General features: G+C 41.5%; 1 protein-coding gene across 2 annotated transcripts; it reads right to left on the bottom strand.

Annotated features, from left to right (window-relative positions):
- Window positions 1-54: 54 nt before the first annotated feature.
- ANKRD40 (ankyrin repeat domain 40) lies at window positions 55-17,573 on the bottom strand. 2 transcript variants are annotated; one of them, XM_060271881.1, is made up of 5 exons: window positions 17,008-17,573; window positions 13,755-13,903; window positions 12,762-13,241; window positions 10,905-11,086; window positions 55-6,387 (listed from the first exon to the last, which is right to left on the bottom strand). In XM_060271881.1, the coding sequence occupies exons 1-5, from the start codon at window positions 17,016-17,018 to the stop codon at window positions 6,241-6,243; spliced, it is 969 nt and encodes a 322-aa protein (XP_060127864.1). In that variant the 5' UTR covers window positions 17,019-17,573; the 3' UTR covers window positions 55-6,240. The 2 variants fall into 2 exon arrangements, with proteins under 2 accessions (XP_060127864.1, XP_034960243.1); XM_035104352.2 differs by having other exon boundaries at window positions 16,694-17,567.
- Window positions 17,574-19,267: the final 1,694 nt, after the last annotated feature.

The raw sequence follows: 19,267 nt of genomic DNA on the forward strand, positions 1-19,267 counted from the left end.
TTATTTGTGGGGCAGAGGAATGCATTCATTTTTATTTTATTTTTCAAAATATAGTCTGGCCCCCCACAAGGTCTGAGGGACAGCGGACCGGCCCCCTGCTGAAATTGTTTGCTGACCCCTGCTAAGGCAAAATGTTCATTCAGAATTTTAACTTTCAGCCAGGACAGCTAATTTCTCATTACATAGAAAGCTTACAACGAGCATCCTTTTGAGAAAAAATATATATTTAAAAACAAACCAAAATCTCCCATTTTAAAAGCAACAAACTTTTATTAATTGTAAAAAGGGCACAACATATAGGAAATAAGAAACTCAAACCTAAATCATTTGGTTAATTCTTCATTTTTAACCATGGTTTTTTTCAGTGTAGTAATAAAGTTCTGAATCTTTTATTTCCACTGATGTCATAAAGTACCACACAGTTATTATTAGGTTAATAATTTGGTTAGCAACACTAATAAAATCCTCTGTTATAAATTGCATAAGTTATACAATATAAAAATATTCCTCTGAGTGCATAGAAAGATGCCAGCAACTGTGCAGTATAATCAACAGACTTGTAATATGTTAATTAATACTATGGCTAATTAATAGAGCATGCCAATTTGTTTACCCACATACTGGATACCCGTGGATGCCAGTGGATATCTGCTTCTCAATGAGAAGCCCAAAAGCATTGCAGCCATGATCCAGCAGTCTGGGGCACACCCACTGACTTCATATTGGATTGTGGCCTTCCTCTTCTAAGAACCTTGCACATTTCCCTTCAAGCACTTCCAGAGAAGCTGACTGTGTGTGTTGATTTTAGGCACACACTTAAAATCAAAAGGGGATAGGGAGAACTGCCACCTTAAATACGTTGTGCAAATCCTGACCTGGCACCTGTCAGAAAATGCGGATACCCTGGAACACGGTCAGTGGCGATATTTTCATTTCTCTCAATGCATTAATTTTATGGCAAGACTGAATAAACCCTAACAAGGAGTCACAGTAATATAATATGCTGCCAATGGCTTTGTCTCCAGAACTCGGGTCAGGGGGCACCAACATAGCTGCCAAGTTATCCCTTTTTTTAAGGGATTTTCCATTATGCTGAATAGGCTTCCTCGCGAGAAAAGGGAAAACTTGGCAGCTATGGGCACCAACCTTTTTGGACCAGTGGGCACATTTGGAATTTTTAGAAAGTGACATGGGTACTAGTCGCAACATGATCACCGTGAGAGTGTGGCATAACATCAAGTAGCTGTTGCATCAAAAAGAGCATAAGAAGTTTGGACCACAAAATGTTGCTGCTCCATCTCCCCCATCAGTGGCTCCTCTATCAGCCACCTCACTCACAGAATGAGCCACTCCTCTGTTCAGAATCGAAGAGACGGGAGTGTCCAATCTGGGAACTGGGTGAAATGTGGGCATGCTTAAGGGGGCGGGGTTTAAATATAGGACAGGCTGATTCGGTGCGAATAGGAACTGAGCAGGAAGAGCAGAGTCTTCCATGTTTTGAGGGAATATTTACTGAGAACTTTTGGGGACCCTTAGGAGGTGTTGGCGGGTACAGTGGGGCCCACTAGTGCCACATTGGCAGCCTCTGACTTAGGCTGTACCACAAAAACGATGTGCTGCCACAGTGCTCCATTGAAAGTAAGCATTTTCTAAACCCTGTGCTAATGTTTTAAGGCCTACAGGAGTTCAAAATTCACATTCCAGGTGGCATTGGACATGTCAGTGCATTAAGTCCTGGATCAGGCAGAGGGATATCTTGGCTCTCTACAATTAGGCAATGAAACGACTCAGGACAACTAAAAGCTTGCTTGCACTATAAAGTTCCAGTGAGTCTTATGCTGGGAATTGTTACCTTGAGACGGCACTGTGCGAGCATGTTAGACCCGTGCTAACTATCCTGGATTGTCACAAAACACTTTTGTTTCCTCTGTGGAGCTGTGACCCGTGGTCACCAGGGATAATGAGCCTAAAGAACCGAGTCTGGGTTTCTTGGCTCTTGCAAGGAACTGATGACTCAATTTGGCCACTGTTTAAAGGGATAAAGTACGGTAGTTCAGGGGGTTGTCCTCAGCATACAGTAGCTTAAATTGGTTAGCTATTAAACAGTTAAATGCTTTAGTCAAATAACTGCTTTACCTGTCAGTTATAAATGCACTGAAATATTATGGTATCTACCCAGGCATTTAGTGACAGCAATAGTTTTGCTTGGAATAATTCAGGCAAACTATGTATTGTTTAGGCCTGGGACCCTTGGAAATCTCATACCACAAACTTCCCCCAGGCCCCACACTTCTCTGGATCCTATAATGTATCCTTGAACTGTGCTTCTACATTCATTGAACCACCCACTTTTGCCCCTGGCTCCTCCCACCACTGGTATGTGGCTCCCACAGAAGGGATTGTGGCCCCCAGGCTGAAAAAAGCTGTTTTCCATTTGTGCAACCACTGGGTACAACCCATTAATCACAGTGAAGCTTTTAAGCCCTAGCTTAACTAGGACATGTGACCAGTGTGGGCCACTGAAGCTGAATAACATTAAATTCCTTTGTAAAAGATGTGAGTTGAGATGAAAAACATAGTGTTTGAGTAGTAAGCTACGGTTGAGTTATCATCTTGGGAACTACAGGACTGAGGAAGGGGCTTAATATGTTGTTAGATGCTCCACTCACACAGTTTGCCTCTGGCAAATAATGCAAAGCAATAGCGACCCCCTTAGTGGCACCATTCTTTGCATCCCGTTGTGATAAATAGGTCTCTTGGAAAAGCAAAATAAAATCCAGGTTTCTGGAATTTGCAAGTGCACAGAACAGCACTTCTTTCCAGCCTGGCTCAATTTAAAGCATCTAAAAAGAGCATGAAGGTCCATCACACCACTGGTCATCTGAAGGTAGCACATCTACTCAAAGTTACACAAAGTAGGTGTGGCTAAGCCCTCCTCAACCCTAGTCTATTTCCTGCCGACATTTGAAGCTGTAGTCTTTCCTAGCTTCACCTCCATGACTTTCCATGCCTTTACTAACCTTCATCTTCCATTGTTTCCTCTGATTCCCCCTCAAAAAATCCAATTTTCTGTCCTTTGATTCTTCTGTCTCCAGTTTTCCTCCTGCTTCCCTCTATTTTCCAGTAGATTTTGCTTTGCTTTTCCCTTTTCCCCCTCCAGTCGCTGCCATCTATTCGCCTGGCTATTGCCAATTGCCCTTTCCAGCCACAGCTTTCTGGCCTCAGCTACTTGTCCTTCCTGACCAGTCGTTCATTCTCCCTGGCCACAGCCACTTGCTCTCCTTGGCCACAGCTGCTTGTTCTCCCAACCCTGCTGTTCATTTTTTTGTGGTCCCCAGCTGCCAAGGTCTGCCTTTCCCAGCTGCTGCATTCTGTCTCTCCTCCGTGCCAAAGTTCACCTCCTCAGGTCCTTTGGTTTGTGCCATTTCTTCAGCCCTGTCCACCTAAACATCCTCCTCCATTGGTTCTCATCCTTTTCTACAGTGTTTTCTGAAGGGACCTGCTCTGTCAGATCCTTTTGCAGTCCACTGCTTTCCCTCAAGCCCCCAAAAGGTTTTGCAAGCTCCTCAGTCTCTTCCCTTTGTGCCTCTTAAGACTGTATCCCTATGGTTTCTCTCATCCAAGGTCCTTTTCTTTGTGGTCATCACTACAGCCTGGGGCTCTGAGCTGGGGGCCTTATCCATCACTCATCACCTTTGCATTTTTCAGAAGGACAAAGCAATTATTCGACTGGAACCCGTTTTCATCTTTTACATGGAGAAGGGAACATTGGTTCCTTACCTGAAGGACCCTTCTCTGAGATGAAGTTCCATCACAGCCTCCTCTCCCTATCTATATCCTTCTGAGTGGCTACCTAATCCATGGAAGGGTTTCTCTGTGTTTGCTTCAATTATCTTGCTTGCATTCTTCCAATATGTTCCTCCAATATTTTCTGTTAAGACCATTTATATGCACTCTCCTGTTATTTTCTTGAAGAAGCAGTTTGTAGCCGCTTGTCCTCTGTGCATTTGTCTTCTCTATGTTGTTTGCCCTTCTTTGCTCTCATTGTGCGTTGGACTGAGCTTGAGGAGGACTATGGCACACCTACTTCTTGCAACTCTGAGTGCCCTTCTGGCGTTTGGGTAACCGGTGGCGCTACAATCCATGTGATGGACCTTCATTCCAGAGAAATGACCTATCCCTCTGGAGCACATCTGGTGGAGGCGAGTGGGAAAAGTCCTGTTGAGCAAGTGGAAGTTGCTGAATACCACCCATTCCAAATGCATTACTGTGGACACAAATTTCCCTTCAAAGCTGCTTGTAATTCTGTAATATCAGTCAGGGCCATTGCTTAGAAAGCCATGGCTCAAAGCTAGGGTTACAGAGCACATGGGTGTTTGCCCTAAACTGAAACTTAGGAGCCTGACATGGGGGCACTGAGATCAGCAGCTGAATATTTTCCTGTTAATTAATTCATCTAGCTGGCTAGTCCAACCAACTTGAAGCACATACTCATTGTGCTGTAGTTAGTACAGTAATTGAGATCCCTTCACTAGTACACATAATCCTAAAACTAGGTATATTATAGTTTATTTTAAAATGTTATGTTCCATGCTTTCCCAGACTCTTTAATTCTAGGCCTTGACAGCAGACTATTTATACAGAAAGTGAACTAGCAAGAAGATGAAAAGCTGAGCATGCCTATATGAGATGCAAGCAAGTCTGTCAGAAATGCATAGAAACGCCAAGATTTTCTTACTAATTTATCTTGGTATTAAAAATAATTTTTGCTATTTAAAATGCTACAAGATTCCTTTAAATAGTTAATAGTTTCAAGATCACAGGATAATTAGGATAAGAGGCTAAAGGGGATTGTGCTTGTTTCATGTGTGGCATCAGGCTCTGGAGTCAAGTTGCATTCTTAATCATCCTTCTGGAAGCCTCTCACTCCTAAAAACCAACATTAATTTTTTTTAATCCCCAATCATCAACATATATTACCAGCCATTCTGTATTGTTTACTGGCAAGCAAGAATAATAAGTTAGAAACACACCATAACGGTTTTGGTCAACATATTTACAGCTTGGGTTAACACAGTAAATAGGTTCAAATATTTGACCTGAGCACCATCTTGAAGAAATCACAGCTGATTTAGCCACCTGGTGACGGTTTTAACTCAGCCAAATAAAGTGTCAGAAGTCCTAAGCCTTCCTCCCCAAAGGAATGGGCATCTGGACCTGACTGGTCCAGTCTCCCAGGCCACAGCATACCGCTGGGGGGTGGAGAGTCTTTCCCTGCTTGTCAGTTCCAAACTGTACAGACCTCTCCCCTTGTGGAAGCTTACAGGTGGCTTGTCCTATTAGTAGCAGTGAGGCTAGAGGGACCATCTCGGGCTACCGTTCTGCCTCTAACAACACTGACATTCTTCGTAACATGCATAAGTGGTGAGATATATCCCACTTACATTTTGCAACATGCCATTCTCCAAAGGATGCTGTATTCGCATTGGTTTGAAACACTTCGCCAGAGTGACTAACCTGTGACCCTCCAGAGACTCTTGGACTCCAAATCCCATCAGTCCAAGCTAGATAAGTCAATAGGCAGGGACGATGGGAATTGAAGTCAAACAACAAGTGGAGAGCCACAAGACGGCCACTCCTGCACCAGGCCAGTGTGTAACTACTGTTTGAGAGCCCTGGTTTCTCCTTCCTCTTACCCTTTCTCCTGCAAAAGTAGCTTATTCTCAAGTTAACACATTTTAACACTGGTTATACTAGGAGTCTCTGCATGCTAAGTATCCAATTACAAGTGTTAAATGTGTTCCGGGTTCTCTCCTTCAATGTAAGTGCTCCTGCTCTTTTTAATAAGTAGCAATTATTAGAGCAATTTAATTTAAGTCTTTCCCTGAGAGCTTCTAACTCTGCAGTGTTCAGAGATGTAATGATTTCCTAGCAAGAAACACTGCTGCATGGAGAGAGAGGCAATAATCTGTTGCTGCTTAGTATCCTATCCAAAAACATTACTTAACTGCCAGTTTACTCAAAAATAAACTGCAGATACTCTTAAGTGGATATTCTAATCCTAAAGACACTTAAGTAGGAACAAGCCCAAATGTTTTCAGCAGAACTTGCTTCCAAGTAAGTGTGCTTTATAGGTTAACTCTGTCTTCCAAGGTAAAGTAGTAGAATCTGAGGTTATAGCCCTTGCAAAATCCTAGGTTTAACTGTTAAATACTAATGACAGGTTTTTCATTTGAATAGCTAGTAAGTCAGCTTTGATGCTTTCTTATTGTAACAAGGCCTTTCAGTTAACGTTGGTGCAGCATTTCTAAACAGAAAGTCATTATCACTCATCGTCAAAACCAGCTCCAGTTCTTGGAAATCCTGAAGCCTTGATACATCTTTGTCCTGAAAGAAATAAACACAATAAATGAAAAACGATGTCCGTACTAATAGGAGGCATGCTAGTCCAAATGATGCAACGATTTCGGCTCACCTTTGTGTTGTGCTACATCTTGCACATTTAATTCTGATGTTCCAACTGACTGCAGGAAAGAGAAACTGGACAATAGGATCCACGCCATTGTCTGGGCTGAGAGACCAGTTGCCCTTTTGGTTCCTCTCCTCCCTGAACTGTTTTCATTCAAGCTGACCATTATTAAGAACTTCATTAACTTTAAGAAATGGTGTTTGAGTTCGCATGCTCTGCCCTTCCCATCCCCATTTCCTTTCGTGCTGTGTCTTTTAGACTGTAAGCCTACCAACAGAGAACGTCTTCCTTTTAATCTGTACACAGCACTTAGTAGATTTTAACAGATGAATTCAACATAGCACTAAGCAGGTTGTTTCATCAGGCAAACAGATATACTTGTGCTGACAGAGAAATCTGCCCTCTCCTCTGCTGACGTGCTGTTTCAGGTGTTCTGCCAACATCCCCAGCCTATTTGTGGGGTTATGGGGAGTGCAGATGGTGGGAAAGCCTTGTTGTACTAGAAGTACTTGTAGGGGTTCTGGTGGTAGGACTCGTTAGCTGTGTTTTATAAGTGATTACTGTTGATGATAGATCCAGAGCAATTTAGTTGCAGTTGTCCCATTGAAACCAGTGTGAAAAATTAGTCATGGCTGCTACTGAAATCAGCGAGAGATCCAAACGGTTTGGATCCAACCCAATGTTTTATTCTTGGACCTATGATCTGATTCTCCATGTGTTCTTGCTATCCTATGCTTTGTGAGGGTCTTTACATGGAGATTGCTAACAGATTGAGAAATTTCTTATGCTATAGCTTTTGAGGATCAGCTCAAAGTTGTTGAGCTTACATTGCAAAGGGGAAAAAATCCTGGTTTTATGGGGTTCAACTCACAGTTCTAGGAAAGGGACCCATTTCTACAGTTTCCTGGCAAATAATCTAATCAGCCAGTCACATGTCGCTGGGGAAACAAGCAGCCTCTCTCTGCAGACAACAATTGAGGCCTGGGCAAGGGGCCTGGGCAGGTCGGGAAGGGAGCTAGTTCCCGTATCTCCCTCCCCGATCTCTTGCAATCAGCTGCTGAGCGTGCCCTTTCAACACTCTTTCCCTCTTGTTAGCCTTTAGATCTTTCTTATAAAAGGAAAAGCACAATCTGCCTTTCGCCCCTGCCTTTCAATTTGGCTCCAGGGACCACGCATTCGCTCCATAAGTGCTATATCCCTGCCACAGTGTGAATATTATTATTATTATTTTATATTATTCTATGTACACCACTCACTTTTTTTTAATTGAACCTCTCAAAAAGTTTTCTAAACAGATAAATGAAAAGTTCTCTGTAGAGACCTGGAATGAATTTTGATTAATAAAAAAAAGTCCAAGCTAAAATGCCTATTCTGGGAATGTTGCTTGCTGGCAAAGTACTTTGAACCCAGCAAAAGCTAAGGGTTATCAATATGAATGCAGTTCCCCTCCTGTTGGGACTGCATATATGTTGCCCTATCAGGAAATCAGTGAGAATGCCAATCAGATGTTCCAGAGGAGGCAGAGGGAGCTAGAATTGATTGATTTGAGCAGGGCTACATCTGTATAACTGGATTGGGAGCCAGAGCCTTTAAGAGGATTTGTGCTCCAATTCAGTTCAGCTTGGCTAGAGCAACTGAGAGCACAGGTTTTTGAAACATCTATATCAACAAAATTAAGTCCATCATGCCAGGGTACAAAAATGAAGCAGACAGTTCCATATTGTAAAATGGGGGGAAAGCCAGTGCTTCCTATTTGATCACCTAGCACTAAAGTGGATCACAGCCGGATTAAATTGACCAACGGGCCATATTAGGCCCCCAAAACGGACTTTGGACATGCCTGGGTTATGGTGACTAGTGAATAGTGCAGGAATATCTTGATCTTGTATTACTTGCACAGGAAAAGTCCACTCATTCTATCATGATGAGGAGGGCAAGCAGAGATTCTAATTCTAAGAGGGCTTTTACTTTTTAAGCATCTCTTTTCAGAAGGTATTCTTTATTTAAAACATAAGGTTTAAAACTACAGATATGAGACATTCACAAAGGATTGGATGCTTATGAAGGCTGCTGTGCAACATGTGTACTGCAGGATAGTCCCACTGACTTCAAGAAATGTTGGTATAAGAACTGCAGTATCCGTAAATGCAGGTTGGAGGAAGATGAACCTGTTATATTTACCCTGAATTTAGTATGAAGGCTTGAATAATCATAAATTATAACACATATCTGAAGGAATGGGGCTTGGTTATTAGCTGCCAATATTTTTGAGAAAATGAAAGCCAGCCTGGGTTATTACTCTGATAGGATAATTGGCTTTAGTAAAAGGAACCAAATGGATAAAATATCTCAATTCCAGCAGGGCTTTTGATAATGTTCCATATGCTACTCTTACAAGTAAATTGGAGAAGGGTGAATTGGAACAGGCTGCCATGAGGCAGGTCTACTTTTGGCTGGAAAGCTACACAGAAGATGTTCCAGCATGCTGTGGATTTCAGCCAGAGTAGCTATTAGTGGATTGCTATTTTTTGAATTGGGGAGCTAAATGACATTCCACAGGGATCTGCCCTGGACCAGCACTAGTGAGCATTTTTATTAACAGCTTGGAAAAAGCAATGATGAGGGCACTAAGATTTTACAATCTGAACTGCAAACACAATAGAGGGGAAATCAGCACATTTAACTCAAAACAAATGTTTAGGTGGGGTGGGGTGGAGGAAGAGAAACCTAGGAAGAGTGAGCAAGCTGGGCATTCGGACTGCAGCAGGAGATACTACAGCAGCAAATAGTCAGCTGGTAGGCAAGAAGATTGGTCATACGTGTGGCTACAGCAGCTCACCATTAGCTAGCATGGAGCTGATGTGCAAATACGTTACTGTAACAGAGATGGAAGACAGGAAAAACCTAAACTATTCTGACCTGCAAATTCTGAAGTTAGCATCTTGTACTGGCCTCAGGGAGGAAACAGGGAGACAACTCAATTCCTTGAATTGTCAATATACTAACATGCATGGCACATCAAGCATCACATGGCCATCTGTCAGGGATGCTGTAGCTGCATCCAGCATGTTGAGGTTGGACCAAAAACGTCCAAGTCTCCTTTCCAACTCTAAATTCTAGGACACTTTGAACCCATGTGGTTTACAGACTGTGTGTGTTGCCCAGTCCTAACCTATGGGTTATACTAAACTGCAACTGCAAAAGGAATCAGAAGCTGATATAACCAATGTCAGAGAAACAGAAGCAGTGATGCTGAATAACTTTGGCCCCAATTTCAGCTCTCAGGTATGCAGCTGAAAGCCACTGGCCCGCATCTAGATGTAGCTGTGTGCAAAACCTACTTAAATAAGAACCTCAGAAAGAAAAGCCACACATAGTGGCCTCTGAAGTTGTATCAGGACAGCATTTCCATTACATCACTTGGGGATGGAAACCCTTATCTTCACCTGCCCTGAGCAGGGTCAAATGAGAATAAATAGATTGTGTGCATTTGGATGTGTATGTTTCTCCTACCCTTTGAATATCTATACCTACATCTGCATGTGTAGATCAGCTTCTCTGAGAGCAGGAGCTCCCAGTACCAAACTACACAGATGGTAAATCCTTTTGCACATAACATCCAACATGCAGTGCAGGTTTGAACATGGCTTGCGGCCGTTCTGCACACACAAAACTCCCTCCTGCATGGGCTGAAATTTTAAAAAGACCTGGAGTGGGAACACAGTTGTCCTACTCATTTGCAATGAAATGCAAGACTTCTAACATAACCAAAAATTCAACATAGCACAGAGAAAGAGAGAGAGAGATTCCACTGAATCTTTGCACTCAGTGCTTTTGACTTCTAGTCATTTTTATTGGAGTATCCAATTTCCATCATTGCACCGATTTTCTAAATTGATATTTAGAATACAACAAAGTCTTATTGACACAGAAATCTGCTCCAGCACCAAAAATTGACATTAGCATTAGCACCAAAATGCCAGTGTCAAATATGAACTCCAAAATCTAAACTGATTACTGGGGGAGAAATAAGACCCATCAATTAATCTATTACCTACACACTTAAGTGACCTATTCTTGTCCAGGCAGAGTTACACTGCTGAAATGCTACTACCGTACTTCTGATTTAAAAGTCTCGGGAAATAATACAGGTATCTTCAGCACCCCAGCAACCACACAATCTCTTAAATGCATAAAACAGGCCTGCAGAACCCAGGCTAAATGCAGTATGTCAGGCGAAAAACCTGGTCAAGCAAAAAGTCTCCAGTCTTTGCTGCTTTCCTCAGGGTTGAAACCCAGGGATGTTATAGAACACGAATCAGATATAGCCACTGGACTGTATTCAGCTTGATGCGTCATTCTACAGGTCTGGCATCAGCGAAAGAAAAAGAATAAAAAACGAAACAGAGGACCGAGGACAGAATGAGGATCTTACCTTTCTCAATACTGTATTTGGAAGCTTCCTAATTTTCTCCACGTGTTCCGGGTTAACCCCCAGCTCACAGCAGCTTACTCTGAGCAATTCATTGTAAGTCAGCTCTTGCCGATCCAGTTCAATTTCAATGAAATCGTTCTCTTTTAGAGTACGGTTTTGAACTCGGACCTTAAGCACCAGTTCTAATTTTAAAAGACACACACACAACCACAATGTTAGGAGCATTAATAATAGGTAAGCACTTGGCAAATGTTATTGGGTAGCAATTAAATTTCAAAAGGTTGCCTTGTTTCACTTTTGGCAATCCCTTTTTCCAACTTGTGAACCGCCCTGCAACTTGCAGGTATAGGGTGGTATACAAATTTTATAACTAACTAACTAAAATAAATAAATAAATAACAACAACTTCAATGTGATGCTTGCCAGGGAGTAGCAATGAGGCTCCTGGACTAGAGATGGAGAGCTTCAGCTCTCCAGACCTCTATCTGAGGCTCAGAATGCTCCTCAGCCCTGCTTGCCACCTTCCTCAAGTGTATTTGCCTGGCTGCACTGTCTCCTTCAACTGTGATGCTTCTTGCTTGTCTGCGTAGAGCAAGGTGTTTGTGAGTAGATACTAACCTACTATACAAAGATAGCATTTACATTCATGGATCTGCCCACTTTTCCCCAGGCCCTGCCCACCACTGGAATGTGGTCCAGAATATAATGTAACCATTAAGCTGAAAAAGCTTCACAAAGTCTGTGATAGACCAAACCTGCCATCACATTATTAAACCCTCGAGTTGGGGGGACGGGGGACGCAGAGAGAGGCAGGCGATTGACAAGGTCCTTGAATATGCAGGCAGCAGGAAATAAACATGGATATAACCCCCCCCCCCCCGGCCATGCTATCTCTGCCTTTAGCAGAAAGAGCCAGGCTTAAGTATTTTTGCACTGTAAGTTGCCTCAATAAGGTTTTGGAGGCCCAAAACAATGAAATAAATAATACTACTTCGGTAATATGCCTAGATACGCACTCAATTTAAGCAACAGCAATTAAGACAAATGAGCATTAATGTTTCTGGGGAAAGAGAAATCCACGGTACCCCTAATGATACACTATCATTTAGAGGTCAGGAATAACAACTTCAATAAATCAATTTTTCTGTATCTGCAATAGGCTAAACAAAAACAGTGAAGTGATTTGGGAGGGTATAGAATCCACCTAGTTTAGTAAGATAAGGAACAATTTCTACTACTAAAATATACCCTCACTTATATAATCAATAGGCAATGGGTATGAGTTCTGTAAATCCACAGAAGTGACCATCCTCTGCTTGGTGTGAGAGGGATTAATTTAGCACTATTCAACATTCACATGAATGTGCTTAGGGGCAGTGATCATGACTGGGCTCACCCAAGCGCATTTGATAACATGTCTGGAAATAATTGCCAGATGTAGACTCTTCCCATGTGATTCGAGGACTCTGCCTGTTTGACAGAGCCTACACACAGTTTTATCTCCCCACAGATTTTCCAGACATTACATTGAATGCCTCCTTCCCTCTTCTATACACCTTCAGACAAATGTCTGATTAGTGCTTATGTGACTGTTTCCCAGGCAGCTGGGGGGAAAACCCCAGAAACTTTGGGGGATTTCATTTAGAGATCACTGTCTTGACCACTGGGTTATATGAAGTGACAGAAAAATTAGGAAGGGACTTCTGACCAAGGAGGATTATAAACAAAACCCTGTGCTAATTGATTTGTTATCCTATCCTATCCAATTTCTGTTCAATCTACACACAGTTTTTATTCTAATTGTTTTCACCAAAAGGCAGCACTGAGTTATCCTGAAAGCTTAGCAGCTGAGGTTACCTTGCATGTTACTAAGGGGAAATGTTCCGGTGAAGAAAAAGGGCTGAAATGTTGGAACAGGTCCAGCAGAGGAACCATTTGGTGGCTGTGTTTCAGGCTGTTTAGATGCAACAGGAGAAGAGAATGTCCTGTTTGGAGGAAGAGGCATCTGGTGACCGTGACCATTCTGGACTGCAGGCTCTGGGGATTCTGCTGTCATTGCCCTTGCCATGTTCCCATTGGACCCCAGAGAGGAAAGCTTTTCATTTTGCAACATGGTAGTGCCAGGTGCCTGAACTTGAGGTAAAGAAAGAGGGCAGTCTTCATTGTGCTGTTCTAAGGAAGGGGAAAGTCTTCCATTCAAAGAGGAAGCTGAGGTGCTGGTAGTGCTGCTACTCATGGAGTTATACACATAAGGGAAAGGTGGGTTAGCCAAGTAATTCGGTATAATGGGCAAGGCAGAATCTTTCTTCTCATCCGGAAGCTCTTCAGCATCTTCCACTGCAAAAGAAAGAATAGCTCTAAATAAAGGCTTTTTTCCAACTAAACATACAGAGATTTGGTGAGTAACCTGGTGGGAGAGAGAGAGAGAGAGAGAAATAGCACTGCTAAGCTAGCTGTACATGTTAAAATTGAAATGTGCACATAAAAATAAATTAAGCATTTCTAACGCTATAATAAAATGCAATCATTTGATACTTCTATTATGAAGTTAGATATTAAATTAAATGTCACAAAAACTATCCCTGCACTTCCCCACCTGGGATTAATGAGGGGCTACATTTTTAACAAAGTCAAAGTTCAGCAATCAATTTTTGATGGTTACAGTGTTCCTTTTTCCAAATCAGTATCTGTACACATCAATGCTGATTCTAGCAAAAGGATTAAAGGAGACTTGGGGGAGAAAGTTACAAGGGCAGCAAGATCATACTGTTTCATCTTCATTGAATCACTATGGATCCCTTCGGCACCAAAATATTCTTGACAGTTATTAGTATCAACCGATCATTTTACCTCCCAGCATCTTCCTAATTTCCCTCTTTGATGTTAACTGGGCTGGTGTTTCTTCTTTAACAGTCAGAACGTCCTTATCAGCGCCAGCATGTAGCAAGTATGATACCACTTGAGCATGGTTCCGTTTGCAGGCCCAATGCAAGCAAGTCCTGCACAAGGCAAATGTAACAGCTAAGTTTGGGAGGTGCAAACACACTACATTAAACAAAAATAAAAAATTGATGTACTGTATTCGTTGAAAAATGAGAGCCTACCTGAGTTTTGCTATACTGTACTTAGATTTTTTATACCGGTATTTCTTATACATTCCTATAGTGACACCTACTGGCAGAATCCTTCCCTACTGCAAATCACAGGGCTTCAAAGTTCAGTACAGTACTTCTAGTTTCACAGCTTTCACATGCAGTTCTCAGGCAGAAAGGCCAAAGAGATGAGCCCACACTCTAAAACGTCCAATATCTGGGGCACACTTAAAAACAACAACAACTGAATTAAGATTTGAGGCACATTTCCCCTTCCTGGAAAAACAAACAAACCAAAACCCATTTTTAGAGAGGATTTCACTAATTTAATGCAATTACCTAATTTACTTGACAAGGTAAGGTATAACTACAAAACATTCATTTCCCCCCTCCAAACAACATCTCAGTGTAACAGCAAACTATTGATAAAGGCAATCTTGCATATACCCAAATCCACAGGCAATACCTTCGTAAACAGAATTCTTGTGTTCAAGTCTAGTGTATTTGGAGTGATCTGGATAAAAAGGCGCAAAACTTTTTTTCCTTTTGTATGTCTGCAAACCTTGGGAGCTTCCCATAGTCTGCTGTTGTGTGCGGATGGCACCACGGTGGCTACAAAAGGATCCACACACACTAATTGACTATGCAAATATGAGGAATGGTGATAATTAAAGCTCCAGTGGGGCAGAGACTTCTTCCTGCAACTCTGTATGGTTTATTACCTTGCCCCTTTCCAAACAACGCCCAGTGAGGGCAAGTAATTCTTCTGCACCTTTGAAGCAACTGAAACTGGACCATCCAATCAAGACTCAGGGCTTATCTACACGTCCTGCTGCAGGGCAAGGGGAAAACTGAACCCATGTCTAGAAAACCGCTTGGACCCATGCTTTCTAGGTACAGCACAAGCAGAAGTGTGGGCAAGCCTATAGTGATGTTGACCTTTTCAAGCATGGCCCCCCTACTATCCTGCAAAACTGCTATTTCTTTGTTTAGTGCATTTGTCTACCTTCTTTCTTCCAAGATGCTCAAGACAGCACACATCAGGTTATCCTATTTTTATCATAAGAGCAACCCAATAAAGTAGTGTAAGACCATCCAGTGAGCTGCCTAAGTGAGCAAGGATTTGAGTCCGAGTCTCTATAATCTAAATTCAATGCTTTTTCCAGTTCAACAAATAGTGCCCAGTTATGCAGTGTCAAAAAAGTATGCAGGCATAATTGAAAAGGACATAGATTTGCATAGGATAACGTATATGCATCAATGTCGGTTTATAATACCGTAATTACTATAATTTAAAATATGTACAATGCATCTCACTATAGATGAGACAACTACAATCAAGTGACCCATTTGCTTGTTCAGTCTGCTGTCCAGTTGTTTACTGTTGATGGAGTAACTTCAGAGCTCTTGCCCTCCTTTTCAGGTTCATCTTTAAACCAGACTTGGACTTGACAGCCCTTCAAACAGAGGGGGACACCTTCAAATAGAATCCTGTCCTCTCTAAAGCAGGACACTTGGTCACCCTAGTTCATTACTACTTATTTTATCTCAAGATTCTTTTTAAAACATTACTTCTGCTAGAAAAGGTCACAGATCATTGCAAATAAAAACCATTTCCATTATAAAGCTATTCTCTTTCAGATCCATATGGTTGATTTTGAGACTACTGCAGTATTAGACTTTGTTAATTGGTTAACGAAGTCATATAGCTCTAACCAATGTTAAACTTTCTGTATTTTCTAACATATTTAGTATACAATGCTGATTTTGAGATTGCCAATAGTTTACTGTACAGCAAAGGTAAAGGTAAAGGGACCCCTGACCATTAGGTCCAGTTGCAGACGACTCTAGGGTCGCAGTGCTCATCTTGCTTTATTGGCCAAGGGAGCCGGCGTACAGCTTCTGGGTCATGTGGCCAACATGACTAAGCCACTTCTGGCGAACCAGAGCAGCACACGGAAACGCCATTTACATTTACTGTACAGTATTGTACTATAATACTATAATTCTCTGGGTATAGGGTGGTATATTAATTAATAACAATTTATAACTACACTAATATTGTTAGAATTTTTCTCTCCAATGTGCAGTTATCTATCATTGTATCATTCTGACAAAGTTTTGCTATATTCTTCTGCTCTCAACAAATCTCAAAACAATTTTGTGCCACATGCAAATCTCACTAATTCACTCCTTCCCTTTCCACGTCCAAATCACAATACATTTCCAAATCACAATACATTTCCATAAGACCAACCAACAAGAGAAGAAAAGAAAGCACAGTGGCCATATATTCAATTTATATTACAAAAAAATGATCCTTTTACTTTATGAGAACTTTTAGAAATATCTGACAACACGAAGAATATAATTGCTAAAATATGAGATTCACCTCACAAAAGCCAACAAAAGAGAAAGGCACTTGTGATCAAACAAGCAAACAGATCTCTTCAGTGTGATGTAGACACTGTTAACAAGATTAAAATAAACTTTTGAACACTATAAAACGTAACAGCAAATGCATTGTCTGACCCTCCTTTTAGGAATTTTAGAATGGATGAATTGCAAGAAGAAAAGACTTTAAAAATATCACTCCAAACTCGGTGACCAAGTCTACCACACACCGCTCTCTGAAAATGCCAATACGTATGGTATTGCCCAAAAGCTGTCAATGCAATTCACTTGAAAAATGCTCACCAGCCGTTGATTTCGTTTTGAGAGTTCACACTCACGCCACATTCCACCAATCGCTGGACTTCTTCAACATCCCCCAAAGCAGCGGCTTCTCTTAGTCGCTCCTGAAGCTCTTTTTCCTCTGCTGCAGAGGTCATGTTACAAAATTATCTTTGCAGTAAAACTTTGGGATTGTCGAATGGAGCCGCCTACTGCGAACGACGGATCATCTTATAAAACTAGTCCATCAGAGGCAGGAAGAATCCGATCCGTCCTGAAAGAAAAGTCTCACACCTTAGTCCTTTTTAATCTTAAACTCATATGCAGCTATTTCCTACCTATGGCTCATAAATCAAAATGTTTCACATTTCTGAAGGCCATTTCCCCCTAATTGCATAGTCTAGACGGATACGACTTCCTCCTTCTCGCAGGGGGACTCTATTAAGTGCGACAACAATGACCTAGATATTTAGTTCCTACCAACAGTCCGGCACGCGAACATTCACGCGCTCCTGCAATCTGTTAGCTTGCAGAACACTTTCATCCCCCCCCCCCATTTGCTCATACGGGTTAGTATTTAAAATATAAGCAGTTTTTGTCGCGATCACTACTTTATACCACAACCTATCCCAACTCCGGATCTCCCTGCATTTTATTGCTTGTGCTTCCACGGAGAAGGATCGTCAGTTTCCCTCCCTTCCCCGGTGGCAGATTCCTAGCGCGATGTACGTTGCAAATAATATGTTAAGACTACTGATCCAAACGTACTAAAACCGTGAGCCAGTTCCTTGTAAAAGAGGAAGCTCGGCTTAAAAAAAAGGTATGATGCGTCATGAGATGATGCTGGAGCCCAGAAAAAAATGGTAGCAGTTCTACAGGGATGCAGAGCAGGCTACAGCGGTAAATCTAAAATACAGTAGCTAAATATAATGTAGAGCAGCCCATTTGAAATATTGACTTGGTAAATTTATGTCTCCCTAGTAATCTGCCAGTGCCGTCCTCAGTTTTATTACAATGTGCACATTTTGCTATAATTAAGGTTTCTTAGTCCATGTTGCAGATTGCTTCTTAAAATGGAACAGAAGGGTGCTTGCTGTCTGAATTACGATGGCCAGACACACAGGGCAGCAGTTTCTCAGTTGGGGCGTTATAGCTATGGGAAGACCACCCAAGTCCATCACTGCTGGCCTGTCCCATTACCTAACATATTTTAGTAGGACCGATTCACTGTTTTGACAGTTTGTGGGGGGTTCTGCCTGAGGAAATGTAAGGACACCAGAAATGTAATATGGATGATTGGCTTCCCAAATTGACCAGACGAAATCTCAGGCAGTTGTACATATTATAAAACAGATTTATTAAAACATTTATTGCAATAAATGGTGGCAGTGAGAATGAGTTTCTCATTCTGCCCGACCCATGGGCATACACAGAGTGCTTTTATACCTTTTTGACAGAGTGAAGTGAAGATCAGCCTTTCTGCAGTACTTCATCAACCAATCAAGAGAGAGCACCCCAAGATGCAAAGTCACCCGCCCAACTCTACTAGGTGGCGTTATGTACCTGGTACCTTCATACACGTGTCTATGTGGAATTTTACAGGCACAATTGTGGTTGTGCTCTACTTATAATTTGCGGTGGGCTACATCCTCTTGCTCTTGTGGTTTATGCTAGAATTTCTTAGAAGTGCTGTGTGTGGTTAGATCTTTGCATTAGATGTGCAAACATGCTGTGCCTGTTTGCTTTCTATCAGAGGCAGAGAGATTTAGAATTGAATATACAAAATGGAGTTCCTCTTGCTTTTATGGCCTGACCAGGATTATTCTGGCCCTGGTCATTGCCACCCTATAGTATACTTTCCATATTTTGGTTGTTTCCTTTTAATGATTTAATATTGTTTAAAGTGCCTAGTAGTCTTTTTTAAAAAGAAGGGTGGGGAATAAATATATTAATAAAATGTGGGAAAATAAACAAAACTTTAGTGCCAGGTTCCTTCTAGCAGTAAAACATAAATACATACCATTGTTTTGCAGGATATGGTTAAGATTTTGTGTCCTGTTTTTGTTTTAATGATACTGTTTTTTGCATTGAACACTGTGCTGTGATTGCATAATAAAAATTCACATTGATTGATCCAGAAGCAAACCCTTGCCCAGACCTCACAGGCATTTTACAACTAAAATAAAACATTTGGAACCCTGGGAATACTAAGAAATTTACTTGGAATGGGTGGGATTCTCCATGAAAAAAAAAGTGTGTTATTTTCACAGCTACGTAGAAATGACAGGCAGAGAAGCCTTTAGAGAACAAAAGGTTGGCAACTCACATAAACAAGAAGGAGCCAAACATGATTTCCCTTCTGTTTCTCCTTCACAAAGTCAAGACAATACTTGCCTAATGATAGTTCTCTTTTGGGGGAAATTCTGACTTAACATGTTTACTCAGAAGTATATCCCATTATGCTCAGGACTAGTGTTTAGGATTGCAGTCTGAGTCTTATGTACTCAGCCTCAGGTGTCAGATGTTTTATAAACAAAAACTGGCCATGTTTTATAGAGTGATTGTATTATGATTCTGTCTCACAGCATGAGACTATTT

Source organism: Zootoca vivipara, chromosome 2 (genome assembly GCF_963506605.1).
Source record: "Zootoca vivipara chromosome 2, rZooViv1.1, whole genome shotgun sequence".
In the NCBI taxonomy this organism is placed as follows: domain Eukaryota; kingdom Metazoa; phylum Chordata; class Lepidosauria; order Squamata; family Lacertidae; genus Zootoca; species Zootoca vivipara.